The 14,875-nt window shown below is 42.1% G+C and overlaps 1 protein-coding gene across 3 annotated transcripts; it reads right to left on the reverse strand.

The window, feature by feature from the left end:
* Positions 1-740: 740 nt before the first annotated feature.
* Positions 741-5,889, reverse strand: LOC125292531 (otospiralin-like). Of its 3 annotated transcripts, none has more exons than XM_048239883.1 (5): positions 5,729-5,889; positions 5,476-5,551; positions 4,824-4,900; positions 4,512-4,547; positions 741-1,325 (listed from the first exon to the last, which is right to left on the reverse strand). In XM_048239883.1, the coding sequence occupies exons 3-5, from the start codon at positions 4,885-4,887 to the stop codon at positions 1,120-1,122; spliced, it is 306 nt and encodes a 101-aa protein (XP_048095840.1). In that variant the 5' UTR covers positions 4,888-4,900; positions 5,476-5,551; positions 5,729-5,889; the 3' UTR covers positions 741-1,119. The 3 variants fall into 3 exon arrangements, with proteins under 3 accessions (XP_048095840.1, XP_048095839.1, XP_048095841.1); XM_048239882.1 differs by having other exon boundaries at positions 5,476-5,625; XM_048239884.1 differs by lacking the exon at positions 4,824-4,900 and having other exon boundaries at positions 5,476-5,625.
* Positions 5,890-14,875: the final 8,986 nt, after the last annotated feature.

A 14,875-nucleotide genomic window follows, 5' to 3' on the forward strand; every position in this document is an offset into this window, starting at 1 on the left:
AATAATGTAAACATTTCGGGTTTATTCTTACAAGAGGACTTATTTTCTCTTTGACTCCCATGTTGTGGTCTAGCGCGGGGTAAAGCCTCAGCTGGAGTGGATGCGGGGGGGGGAATGCTGTGACTTTGTACGGGGGAATAACAGGAAGGCGGCTGTGAGGTTATGGGGAGGGCAGCCAGTCTAAGAGTCCTCGTCTCTCGGTTACGCACTCTCGCCGTGACCCATTGCAACAGCTCGGATGGTGGAGGGAAGGTGGCGTCTCCCACCTGTCACTGCAGCTTTCTTTCAGTCTCACCAACACACTCTCTCCTACTTCCTTTCCTTCTCTTACTCTCATCTCACTCTCTTTTTCTCTTTCTCTTCCTCTCTCTGCATGTCACCTTCTCTTTCAATCTCTGTTTCCCCCGTCTCTCTTTCACAAACACACACACACACACACACCTTCCTTAGTTTCTATTCCACAGAGACACACTGTTTCTCTCTCTCCCTCTCATCATGTTGTCCTCTGTCTCATCCTGTTGCCCTCTGTCGGATTTCACTCACCTGGCTGGCTGAGTGGCAGCCTAGGGGTCTTGACTTTAAAAGGAGGTCACTATTTTTTTTTTTTTTTACACATGCTCACACACATCTCTCTCTCTCTCTCTCTCTCTTTTTTACACACACACATCAGTGCATGTGGAAACGAAACCTCAGAATCCTGAGAAGCAATAAGAAAAGACACCTTTGTGATGCTTGCCGATTTTACTGATAAAAACATATTGATCAATACAACAGAATGAAAAATACACTGAAAATATTTCTACTGGAGTACAGGAATAATACCAGACATCAAACATACTCATGCACTCTGACTTATGAAAGACATTTTGGACCGTATTTTTCTTCGCCAAATGCAGTCTATAAACAAGCAAAGTTGTCATGCATGAATTATAGCTATCATGTGGGAGCATTGGGCTAAATCATTGCTGCTTGCGGTTAAGGTCTTGCCCGTGGTGTTAAATTTCTAATGAGTTATTAAATTCATGTCTATCAGACCTAAGACTTTGCCATTTTCCCAACATTCAAGTTAGGGCCCTATACGTGTTTATTCGCTGGCACTGAAGCTCTGTGCCTGATGGCTTAGTCCTCCTCTGGTTGGCCAGCGTCTGGGGTGGAGTCATAGCCCAGGTAGCTGGCAATGGGGAAGTGGGCCCAGTAGGTGCGGGCCAGATCCTGCAGCGTGTCGTAGCCGGCCTGGGCTCGCAGCTCCTCTACCCAGCCGTAGAAGTCCGACGCCCACAGGTTCCAGTTGGGCATGCTGCGCTTGCCACGCACCAGCTGCTCTCCTGAGGACAAGCCACGGCAAGAGCAGGGAGAGCAGAGGTGTGACCAGGGTGGCAATGTGCAAGAGAAAACATTTAGAGTCTCTGTGGATACAGTAAACTATGGGAAAGGCTACAAATAGAAGGTTCATGGCCAAAGATAAGTAAGGGATAATGTATAACGCCGGTCATTATTGGGAAAACTAGATGTACCGCAGAGCGGTGCAAAATATGACCGCCGCCCAGTCCAGCACATTTTTTCCACAAAAAGAAATCACGCTGAAAGGCCTATATGATTCTAACTGTCTCACTAAATTGCATTATCCACACTCAATTCTCACTGGTATCTGCTAGACAACAAGTACCAAAACATGATTAGTTCATAGATTTCACATGTAAAATTCATTTTATACAACCCCACCTCCATCTTGCCTGTTTATAATTCTGAGAAATTCTTGATTGTTTGTGTTATGTTTATGTTAAGTGTGTGTGTGTGTGTGTGTGTGTGTGTGTGTGTGCGTGTGTGTGTGTGTGTGCGTGCGTGCTTGTGTTTGTGCCTGTGACATTACTGTGAATGTGTGTGTGTGTGTGTATCTGTTTGTGCACATGTGTGCACATGAAATGGGTTAACATGACCCCTGGAGGCAAACATCTGAAAAAATGGTCATCCTAGGCCCTACAGTTCTCAAGATATTCACAGAGAACTGTGTCTGCCCTACCCTCCTTTCGGGGGGTCCAGTCCAGCGGGGGCTACAGATCAAAATGAAAAATGATGGTTCCATGCTATCCATGTAGGGGTCCATGCCCACCAAGTTTAAATGTACCCGGTCTTTCAGTGTCCCGAATCCTTGTTGGTGTCGTCACTAAATGTACACATAAATTATTTTATTGTAAGGCCCCCATGAACGAAAGTACACAAAACTTGGCATGCACTCGGAGGGTGTCATAATGATCCTACACTTTTAATTTCGTGCAGTTTTGACCTTGTCAGCCAGAGATATTGTGATGAAAACACCTAATTTTTTGCTTTTTAATTTTTAACTAGGTGGCGCTATACATGAAATAAGTGGTAATGGGATGGGTTGACATGCCCCTTAAGACCAACATACATAAAAAGGTGGACCTCCTAGGCCCTACGGTTCTCGAGATATTCACAGAAAACTGTCTCCGGCCACCTACAGGCCAGTTGGTGTATAGTAACATAAATTAATTTATTGTGTGGCCCCCCATGAACGGAATTCCACAAAACTTGGCGTGCATACAGAGGGTGTCATAATGATCCTACACTTCCAATTTCGTGCAGTTTTGACTATGTTAGGTCACAGATACCTTCAATTACAACACCTCATTTTTACTTTTTGTGTTTAACTAGGTGGCGCTATACATGAAATGAGTGGTTATGGAATGGGTTGACATGGCCCCTTGAGATCAACATACAAAAAAATGGTCCTCCTAAACCCTACGGTTTTCGAGATATTCACAGAAAACTGTGTCTGCCCTACCCTCCTTTCGGGGGTCCAGTCCAGCGGGGGGGGCTACAGATCAAAACGAAAAACGATGGTTCCATGCTATCCATGTGGGGTTACATGCCCACCAAGTTTCGTGTACCCCGTCTTTCAGTGTCCCGGGAATCATTGGCGGAAATTTGGGCATGCGAAAAAAAAAAAAAAAAAAAAAAAAAAAAAAAAAAAACAAATCTGACTAAACCTATATGACCGCCGCTTCGCTGCGCGGCAGTCATAATAATTTTAAAAGACCCATTGTGTGAAGTTTCTTTTCATGTTTTGGCAAGTAGCCGTATAATAAGTGGGATAATGTATTGTCTGCCGGTCATTATCGGAAAATAAGTCCCTTCAGGAAGAAGCAAGATCCCTCTGCTGCGCATTCAGGGTTCTGTTCGCCCTGTCAGGACTTATTTACTGATAATGACCAGCGGACAATACATTATCCCTTACTAACATAATGGCTGATGACACACAAAATGACAGTGAGAATGGTCTTAAAGGGGAACTTGGTAACTATTTCAACGTAATAAACCCGTGTAGAAATCATTTGGATGGTTAAATGACCTGTTCCAGTGAAAATGGGGACTTTTTCCGCTGCCCCTAGCGTCCCCAGGCGGAAAACCAACCTTGCAACATTGAGACTACCGTCCCGGAAAGAAAGGTGAGAAACAATAAACTCATTTTAAATTGTGTTTCTTACCTTGTAACATCCACATTGTCTGCCGAACTTATGCTAACCGTTTTGCCAGCTTGTAAACAAATCCATGTGCTTTATCGTTACCTTTTTCCACAGTTTGAAATAGCATAATGCACAATTTCTCCAGCAGCGGGGGAAATCCTGCCAAGTTTCCCTTTAAGTAGGCTACTCAGATAATAGTGAACTATGGAATGACAGTTGACAGATATGTGACTCGTGTTGCCTTTTGTTTAGCCTGACCATTTCAACAAGATCCATTATCTCCTGGGCAACAGAATGTGTCAACCTACAAATTTTTCCATACCATAAATTCCATCTATGTGCATTTTCATTTCATACACTTACAAATTTAAAAGGATTATTTTGTTAAATATCATTATCATCATTTTGCATAATAGTCATTTCAGGACTTCTGCCATTATTTCTGTCTTTTCTTCTATTCAGTATACAGTATGGTCTTCTTATCACTAATGTTGCTATAGTAACACATTACCTTGCACAGGACTTGATTCAAGTCATTGGATCAGCACTGAAAATAAAACCATGCACAACATTTCTACCACAAGCCCATTTTCTGGCGATGGATACCAGCGTTAAACAAAGCTGAAATGCACGTCTAAATGGACAGAGACACTAGGTTTAGCGATTTAGCTGTTACACTGCTGAATGCCATTAGTGTGGCCGTGTCCTTGATGTATCTGAGGATGCATCCCATTACTCTGTCACCACCACGAACAAAAGGCCTGTGGCTAAAAAGCCAGAGGGAGGATTTTCCATTTGCCATTGACTCACTTTTACATCTTCTAAACACCACCACCTCCACCTGCTTGCCCCCACCCCCACCCCACCCCCCATAGCCACCATCCTCCCCATCTTATCCTCAGGCACCACGGGGTAAAACCCTCACCCAGCCCCCTCCAGACTGGGCAGCCACATCTATGGGGCAAAAACAGCGCCAGTTGCACTTCAAAGTGCTGGCGTGGATCACACGCAGCGGGCCACGCTCACCTTTCTGCTCCTCTAAGGCAGTCATTTCCTCTGCTCCTGAGGAGAGGGGTGGAGAGAAGAAAGAGGATGGGTTAAAACGGGATGGACAGAGACGCAGGGAGGGACACTCAAGCAGGGAGGAGAAAGAGAGAGAGAGAGAGAGGATAAAGGGTAAAAACGAGGAATAAATGGAGGGTCACAGGAGACTACAGAAAAGCGAAGAGACACACATGCTCTTATGAATACTTCAAATCACACACACACACACACACACTTTTAAGAATCGATGCACCTGTTTGAAAGCTATTACAAACACACAGACATTGAAAATACCTGATAAAAAGACAGATCCAATCAATAACATGCAGGCAACCAGGAGGTTACAGAGACGAGACATGGTGTTATAGTGTCTGCAGAAACGAAAGGGACATTAAGACACCAGATAGGATTGCATCACACTTCAAACACACAGAAATATGTACAGTAAGGGCTACAAGTGCAATTGTTTACTACAAAAGATCATAATATGAAAATCTGGCAATGTAAAAGTATTTTTGCATCAGCAGGACATGGTTTGTGTGGTACATAGCGAGACACCAGCCATAACGGCAATACATCAGATACACAGAAACATGCAAGGACATGCAAGCAATTTCACTTCAGAAGAGAATGTAAGAGAATCTGGGCATGTCAATGGCCTTTTGCAACTGCAAGTAGAGCAAAAGACTGGAAATTCCTTTCTGCTCAAGCCATTAAAACATGCCAATAAAGCAGCTGACAACAGAGATGAAAAAAGACTTTGGGTCCTAATTTCAATGATGGGCAAAGTGCAAAGTCTTAGTCTATCTAAAGCTTACTTGCCGTAAGAGAGCAATAGTTAAATTGCTTGTTTATAGACTTTGCACTTTGCTTGCCTTTAAATTAGTGCCCCTTGTTTGTAGAGATAGAGAACTCAAGTGTTAAAAACCAAGAAGACCAGTCTTACCTGTAAGTGCGACAGCATTGGACAGCAAAGGACACTGACCAGTTGGAGTGACTGGCCTCCTCTTTCTCAGTAACACCTTCCTCCACAACACACACACGCACGCACGCACACACACACACACACACACACACACACACACACACACACAAGCTGTCTGAGACAAGTTCACAAGTCAAAGTTTGTTTGCATTTCATGGGGTTCTCTAAAACCTGGCGTCTTTCCAGGTCCAATTCCTGTATATATTACATCTCACCTCTCTCCAGAAATCAGTCAAGTAACTAAAAAAAACATACACTGAAAACAGGATGAGGAGAGAAGAGCAGACAAGCGCTCTCCAGCCAAAAAACTTGAAAGCATTTGCTTAGCAAGGGAAAAAAGTGACACTCAACAACTAAGTTGCCTCAAGGCCAGAGGCTCCTCTTTTTGCATCAGACGGGAGTGAATGCAGTGACTGTTGGGTCCACTGGACTGGAGGAAGATCACATGGGGGGTGGGGGCGGCCAGACAGCTGGGCTGGCAGATGAGAGCGGTGAGGGCAGGACATCCAACGCCACTTTGGCATCCTCCCTCCAAGCGTCATTTACCCACTCACTCATTCATCTCAGGAGGGTGTCAGTGCACGTCTTTTTTTGGCCACAGGACAGAGAGACAAACACAGACAGACAGAGGCACAAGAAGGGCAGACAGGCATCACAAGCTTGCCTTGCCAAGCTTCCAGGTGAAGGCAGGCACTAAAAAAAAAATAAAATCATCAAAATGAAATGTAATAATCAGACTTTGCCACAGGACAGACAAGACAAACACACACACACACACACACACACACACACATACACACACACACACAAACAAGCTGTCTCTACTGCACTGAGATACAGATTGACAACAGTCACAACTTAAGTCAATACCAAAGAACAGCTGTTACAGTTTTTCTCGATTGTTTTGACCTGCTTAAAGAAACTGGGATCCACTTGGCCTTCATTAACACCTTTTTTGCACAACAGAAGTCATCTTTTGCAAATATGCTGACACATTTTCATTGGGTTCACAAATTTCTCACACCCTTTTGCAAAAAGGTTAACACAGATGTCATTCAAAGACCATTCAAAGTCTATTGGTTTCACTGTGCTAAACAAAAGGAAAACATATATTCACAGGTGGTAGAGATTCCTTGCAGTCTGAATCTCTGATACACCTGTGTGAAACTTTGCACAATTCTTCATTCAGCAATCATTCATTATCCATAAGAGATATCATGTCTGTTATGTGTTGCTATTTGAAAGTATGGATTTAAGACACATTTAGAGAAAGTAGTGTATTGCCTATTTGGTGAAGAAAATAGTACAAAAGGTATTTACTGTAGGTCTATTTCAATGAAAAATGACAAGTTGTAGTTCAATAAAATCGGTCTTGTATAGGTGCTTAATGTAGGTCTTAGATGTCAATGACAGTTACATCTTGGGAGGAATGACTACAGTACCAAAGCCATGACATAGCATTGTCAGGGCAGCAATTTCACTGGATTGTAACACCCACCAACATAATAACTTCCCACCAACGTAATAAACCACCAACGTAATAAAAATCTGCACAAAATCTGCACATTTTAAACGTAATAATCCTGCCAACGTAATAATTTCCCACCAACGTAATAACTTTTGCCTACTGCCAACGTAATAACCAAATTTCCCACCAACGTAATAATTACTACGTTTGCAGGAAGTTATTACGTTGGTGGGAAGTTAAAAAAGTTATTACATTAACTTCCTACCAATGTAATAAATCACTGATTTAGTGATATTATATCTGTTTTATCAGATGTAAGTGTAGTTGTCAACAATTGTCACCATGTAAACCATCTCATGACCATAAAACATGGAACCCCCTCCCCCTTTACTTTACTTATACCTTTACTTATTATTCATCGCCTTTACCAGGAGCCAAGCAAAGCTACATAGACACCCCTTGTGTTTTTAGGGGTCCAAGTAGCGAAGCTTTGTTCTGATGTTTAACCCATTCATGAAATTATGTTTCTGCAGCAAACCGTATCTGCAGCCATAACTGTAATAGGTACAGACACCAAATGTTCACCTTAAGTCCCAAATCAGCGCATGATCTCACAAAGAAGAAATGACCGAATTCCGTCCATAGGGGGCGCTATAATAAGCAAATTTACGCTTTTGTTCGTATTTCAGGAACGGTACAGAATGGACAATGGAATAGTTGCATGAAAGGCTCTCGTGAGCTAGTTTGTTTCCTGTGGAGCCAGGTGTGTTTGAACCTGCCGCTAATCCTTCTTTATGGTAACGTGCTGATTCACTTGGTGCCACACCCAACCGGGTCCGTGTAGACAGTAATTACATTCAGAATAGCGGCATGTTCAAACACACCTGGCTCCACATGAAACAAAGGAGCTCACTGAGAGCCTTTCGTGCAACTAGTCCATTGGACAAATGTCCCTCCATTTTCAAAAATATACAAAGTGAAACTATTCTATCTCCTCCTAGACCGTTGTTCCGATTCCCACGGAATTCGGTACATGTCATCCTACTGGCTACTGGCTTTTTCCGATTTTGATTCATCACTCCATTTGAAAGTCAATCAATCAACTTTTGTATATTGTAATGGTTGAATCCAATTCAAACTTCATACACATAATCAACACAACATCCTTTGGCGGCACACTGAATTTCATGAAATTCTGTCCATAGAGAGCGCTACATTAGTGTCTGCAGCCATAACCATAATAGACAGTGCATTTTTACCATAGGTCCCAAATCAATGCATGATTTCACAAAACAGAAATGACCCATTTCTTTCCATAGAGGGCACTATAAAAAGCAAATTTAAAATTTTGCTCATATCTCCAGAACCGTATGGAATTTGTGACAAATTCTTCTTTCCATTTGTTCCTTCAGATCTCCTGCATCTAACAAACTCAGCCACACCCATTTCCATCCTTCACATTTCCCCGCCATTTTCCAAAAACTCAAAAGTGAAACTAATCCATCTCCTCCTTGACCGTTGATCCAATTCCTACGAAATTCGGTACACATCATCTTCAGACCAAGCTGAATATGTTGGCATTTTTCAATTTTTGATTCGTCATTCCGTCTGAAAGTTACACATCAATCCAGTTTTGGGACATGGCCTATAATGATTCTATGATCTATATTGTATCTTATAAAGGTCCAATCCTGTACAAACTTGGTACACATAATAAATTCTACATCTTCTGGATGCACACCAAATTTCAAACAATTCGGTCAATAGAGGGCACTACAGCCCCCACCTTCATTCTACTAAAGCGCACTTCTTGCCACAGCTTGGACCCCGACAATCACCGCTTGTGGTCATATTTTGTTATTATTTCACTTAGATAAATGCCATAATTGCAGTTTGTAGCAGCCCTAGAACCGTATACAGATTTTGGTAACACTTTAGAATAACTAAACCCGCCTTAAGACTCTCTAACAAAATAGAGCGCTGTGATTGGATGACGTCCACGGCGTCAGCCAATAGAAATCCCTATGGTTTGATACTAGACGTAGAGGCTGAGCAAATTAATTTGCCGCCACTAGGGTGCATCTAGATTTCTAGGCTAGGGTAAAGCACAATAATAAGTAGAGGTATAAGTGGTCATAGGCGTGCATACATAGACACTAGGTGGTGCTAAAGCACTAGGAAGTTTGCCCTTTATCAACGAAAATGCCCTTTTGAAACTTTTTTTTTTTTTTTTAATTATTAATATTATTAAGATTTTACTGAGGTCGGTTTTGAAATGATCTTTTGAAAACCTGAGCCATTAAAAAACGACTGAAACAATGCCCCGAAATGAGCCACCTCCTTGGCGCACACCCGACCAGCCTATCTCTCTTCCTTTGTCACGTGAACTTGCGCGGTCGCTACAAGCGCAGAGCACGCCATATGCGCAGCACCATAGCAGTTCAGTAACGGTACCGATCCACTTGCACGTCAAGGTGACGTCAAGCGACTTTAACGCGCCCGCAAAGCATTCCAGGAAGGCAGCGCTGCATATGAAAATATGTCGAGCGCCAAAAAGCTGGTCGAAGCCCATCTTTATGCAAATGAATCCGTTGAACGCGAGGCGACTCTCCAATGAAAGGACGAGGTTGTAGGTCCTTTGTTCTACCACAACGGTGCCTGTGAAACTTTGGTTCCGCTTACAAGACAAATAATGTTTTAACGATCTCTTCCACGACCACCTAGTAGTCCATAAAACAAACGAAACTAGGATTTGGATGAATATATTGACTGTTGGTGTTTCTGGTAAGGATTTGAGATTGCATTGAGTAGTTTAAATAAAACAAGATTTCCAAATGGCTTGCATAGTTTGTTTAGGCTATTAATGTGTTGTATACTGTTAAGTACATGCCTAAAATTGTGGTCCATTTGTGGAAAAACACTTAAGATACGTTAAAACGAACTGAGTATGAGCTGGTAACTGACATTTTAAACAAAACGCCCACACACGACTGAACGTGGGGAGGCAGCGCGACATCTATGCGACACGACAAAATGAAGTGTAGTGCAAGTGGATCGGTACCGTAAGCGTCTTCAGATAGCAGGAATGGTCGCTGACAGGCTGCTTCTCAGCCAGGTAACATACAGATCAAGCAAAATCTTACAGTTTGCCCTCTAAGCCCAACATGTAATAATTTTGTTGTGCAGTAAAATGTCTCATTCAGCACCAAACAAGCATTTTTGCCGACTGGTCACCTGATAAACTAGTTAGATGAAGCTAGATAAAGGTTTACCCTGTAGCCCAAATCAATGACAGATAACGTGACGACCACATACGAATAATTTCGGTAGATTTTGCTAATTTATGTGTTAAGAAGAACGTTTTCTGTTGTATAGGCTATGTTTTGTTAGGCAACATGTATTAACACATTCATTTGTGACAGAAGAAACGGGAAGTTCCCAAGTGCCCATCTGCATTCATGTAATGACAACAGTCAGTAGCCCACTATAACTCCTTCTCGTACTGTTTGGTCTCTTTTTTGTCTTACAGATCAAGTAAAATCGTACAGTTTGCCCTCTAAGCCCAATGTGTAATAATTTTGTTGTGCAGTAAAATGTCTCATACAGCATCAAACAACTAAGCATTTTTAGCCGACTGGTCACCTGATAAAGTTTTACGCTGTAGCCCAAGTCAATGACAGATAACGTGAGGACGACCACATAGGCAAATAATTTCGGTAGAGTTTGCAATTGCAAATCTATGTGTTAAGACGAACGTTTGCTGTTGTAGGTTTTGTTAGGCAACATAAATTAACATATTTTGGTCTCTTTATTGTCTTAATTGTATATTGATTTACTAATTGCAGCACAAGTCAAATTTCATTCAACATGTGCGTGTAATTTTTTTTTATAATTAAGTGTTCCATGTGCGCTAAAAAGTGAGGGGGTCCATGTTTTATGGTCATGAGATGGTTTACATGGTGACAATTGTTGACAACTATACACTTACAACTGATAAAACAGATATAATACCACTAAATCAGTGATTTATTACATTTATGGGAAGTTATGTTATAACTTTTTAAACTTCCCACCAACGTAATAACTTCCTGCAAACCTAATAATTATTACATTGGCAGGATTATTACGTTTAAAAATGATGTGCAGATTTTGTGCAGATTTTTATCACATTGGTGGGTTATTACTTTGGTGGGAAGTTATTAGGCTACATTGGTGGGTGTTATACTTGATCTAAACAAATCTAACCATACAATTACCATAGCGGTGGCTTTCTTAATCTATTTCAATAATTTTATAATGTTTCTAAGACGTTAGTATTTTTTTGTTACACTGTAGGAATCACATAGCCTACTACAACATATATGCATACCAACATGATCAAATTCGTGACGAGAGTTTTATTTTAGCATGGGTTTTCTCAGTAAAAGAGACCTGCATGTAACTTCACAGCATGTGGTTAAAATCCTTATCGGTCTCTGACAGATGACGTAACAGTATTATCCGAATCCAATCATCCGCCATTTTGCAGGTATTCTGAGGTAGTAGCTGAGGAGCGTTAACGTGAGCTTGTAGTTTGTAGTTTAGTGTTGTGGAAAATGGGTCGGTCGTGTTGTGTAAAATGATGCAACAATACATCTCACAACGGAAAAGGTGAGAAAATTAATTATGAGGCGAGATTCAAGTTTCCCACCTGGAAAAAGAGCCAAGTTTTGGATATTACAAAAAGGTGCCTGGGTTGCGGCGGTGAGGCGAAAGGACATCACTTTCGACAAGATATCTCCCTTCATGACTCTTTTAATCCAGTGAGGGAAATTTGGTCTCTGCATTTATCCCAATCCGTGAATTAGTGAAACTCACTCAGCACACAGTGAACACACAGCAGTGAGCTGCCTGCTACAGCGGCGCTCGGGGAGCAGTGAGGGGTTAGGTGCCTTGCTCAAGGGCACTTCAGCCGTTCTTACTGGTCAGAGATTGTTGAGCCGGCAACCCTCAGGTTACAAACCCGAAGCCCTAACCAGTAGGCCACGACTGCCCCCATGGGTAAAGACATGACATGTCTTGACTTGTCCAATGGGAGAAATGAAGGTGGATGAGTTAGGAAAGAAAGACAAGAGTGGAGGAAAAAGGGAGTGTGTGTGTGCATCTCCTTTGCCTCTGTGGAGGTCAATTTGAGAGCTGAAAAAGGTGTATTAGCATGTGAACAGATCAGCATCATGCTCCAGTCCTCCTTCGCTCTGTTCAGTGGTCATACACAACAACCATTGCACTACATTCCTTTTTTCATCACTGATGCTGACACACACACACACACACACACACACACAATAATAGTGCTATTATTATTATCATGTGAGTGAATAATTCCAAGATTCACCGCACTAAACGTGGTATTTTCGGGATAGCACACAACCTTGAGCACTCAAAAATATTGTTTCTAACCAAAGGATATACATTGTGTGTGGTACTGTGTATTGTGTGGAGGTGCATTTTATGAATAGGGGCAACATTTTCTTCATAGTTCAATGCCTGCAGTTATATATTTAGGTCATTATATAAATGTACTTGTACTGAACATATCATGAACATATATAAAGGACTCCTTGAAACAACAAGACCTCCTCCTGGGATCCTCTGCATTATGGATTGTTCTGAGATCTACTGTGTGATTGCTATATTAACTGCAAACAACGTGTTCTTTGCTTTGAAAATAAAAAATGTGGCCTCTATGGTATATGGTAACATAGAATGACAAGCAGCCTATAGACACACACACACACACACACACACACACACACACACACACACACACACACACACATTAAACACACACTAAACAAATATACATGGACAAATGGGACAATATCACCTTGACGTCGTCATACTCAATTCTCTCTGCTCTGCACTCAATTGAATAGACCTAACCAATCAGAGCAACGAAATAGGTTACGTGAGCTGTAGGAAGAACACCCGAACCATCCTTCTTCTCCACAAAAAGTTACTCGAAGCGATGTTACGCGGTTTCTAAGCCAAAACATTTTTTGTCACATCGACCTACAGTAAACATCACCTCACGATCCGCTAGCTGCTTGCTGACTGAAGAACATGTCACAATACAAAAACGCTGTTTTTGGAGTTTTCCCACATGTCCACTTTATTTTCAGAAGTAATTGTTTTCACTGATACAACCTCTGTTGTATTAAAGGCCAAACCGGATGGAAATATATGCATTTTTCCTACGTGTAAACAGGGTCTTAGAAGCCCTCTGTCTAGCTTCTTGCCACAGAGTTTTTGTTTGAAACAAAATCAACTGAAGCGTGCTCAAATGACGTGATAGACAAGCCACTGTTGCTCATCTGTCCATCATCGTATAAAGCCCAATTTTATTGGTCCAAACAGCTCTGGTTCGGGTGTAGTTGCTCCACAACGGAACAAGTCCTGACCGAACCTCCCGAACTCAAATGTTGTGGGTGGGGCTAAGTTCGGCTGGCACCCACACTAGGACAATATGGCTTTCACAAATGAAATACATCAAATTACAGCGATGATAGTCCATCATAATTGGAAAGTACTTCTTCATAACTGTAGTTCCATATGGCAGTAATTATTGCTTTTTCACTCTGTCACTTCACTGTGCTAACCAGTTTTAGCTCATAAGCCAGTTTGTCCTTGTCAGTGGTATTAAATCCCATGGTGTTCTCCAAGCATCTATCCTTGGGCCCATTTGACATCTCAACACATTGGCAAATCATATCAAATGTCCGTAAGTGACTCAATAAAACAATGTTCTGGCAGCAATGTATCCTCAAATTAAACTCATCTAAGAAAGGGACAGGTGACACTGGGAGTCTGTAATCTTTTGGTAAACAACAGAATTTAATTTCCTCTACTGCCAATGACTTTGATATAACTTCCTCCCCACCAAAAAGGAATTTTCATTTTCATTTTCATGTCATCTGTGACTTGTACATTTTGACAAACATCAAACACTTTTTTTAAGTCTCTACCTACCACCTGTGACATTGCCAAGCAACTGATCATTCTAGTCCCTACCTAAAGCCCCTGGCCCGTCCTTCGGATGAGACGTTAAACCGAGGTCCTGACTCACTGTGGTCATTAAAGATCCCATGGCACTTATCACAAAGAGTAGGGGGTTCCCCGGTGTCCTGGCTAAATTCCCTACCTGGCTCATTCAATCTGGCCCCCTAATCATCCTCCACTGTAATTGGCTCATTCACTCCCTCACTCTCCACCTCAAGCTGGTGTGTGGTGAGCGTTCTGGCGCATAATGGCTGCCGTGCAAACAACTGAGCATTCCTAAAGCAGAGAGGTCATTTCATATTTTGTGATGCTCCAGACATTTCTTTTGTCTGCCTGAAATTAGATAAAAAATATGACCGCTGCCCAGTCCTGCACATTCTCTCCACAAAAATAAATCACACTTGTCAATTTCTCTCCATATCCTACTCCATCCCCTACTTACATGTAAATGAGTGTGTGTGTGTGTGTGTGTGTGTGTGTGCATGCATGCATGTAGGTGTGTTTATGTGTGTGTGTGCGTTCATGCGTGTGTGTGTGTGTGTGTGTGTGTGTGTGCGTGTGTGTGCATGCCTGTGTGTCTTTATGTCTTTATCTGTGTGTGTGTGCGTGCGTGCGTGCGTGCATGCGTGTGTGTGTGTGCGTGTGTGTAGATGATATGGTCCCCCCATGAATGGAACTTGGCATGCATTCAGAGGTTGTAATAATGATCCTACTCATAAAATGGCATGCCGTTTTGAACATGTCAGCCAAAGATACCTACAATTACAAAGCCTCGTTGTTTGCTTTTTCTAGATGGCGCTATACCTCAAATGAGTGGATATGGGATGGGTTGACATGGCCCCTTAAGACCAACATA

Source organism: Alosa alosa, chromosome 3 (assembly GCF_017589495.1).
Source record: "Alosa alosa isolate M-15738 ecotype Scorff River chromosome 3, AALO_Geno_1.1, whole genome shotgun sequence".
NCBI lineage: Eukaryota > Metazoa > Chordata > Actinopteri > Clupeiformes > Clupeidae > Alosa > Alosa alosa.

Excerpts from the sequence above, each read along its gene's own strand:
- LOC125292531 (XM_048239883.1), bottom strand. The coding sequence starts at position 4,887 with ATGTCTCGTCTCTGTAACCTCCTGGTTGCCTGCATGTTATTGATTGGA. Across the intron at positions 4,548-4,823 it reads TGGATCTGTCTTTTTATCAG|GAGCAGAGGAAATGACTGCC; the intron begins GTATTTTCAATG and ends CCCTCTCCTCAG. Across the intron at positions 1,326-4,511 it reads TGCCTTAGAGGAGCAGAAAG|GAGAGCAGCTGGTGCGTGGC; the intron begins GTGAGCGTGGCC and ends GCTTGTCCTCAG.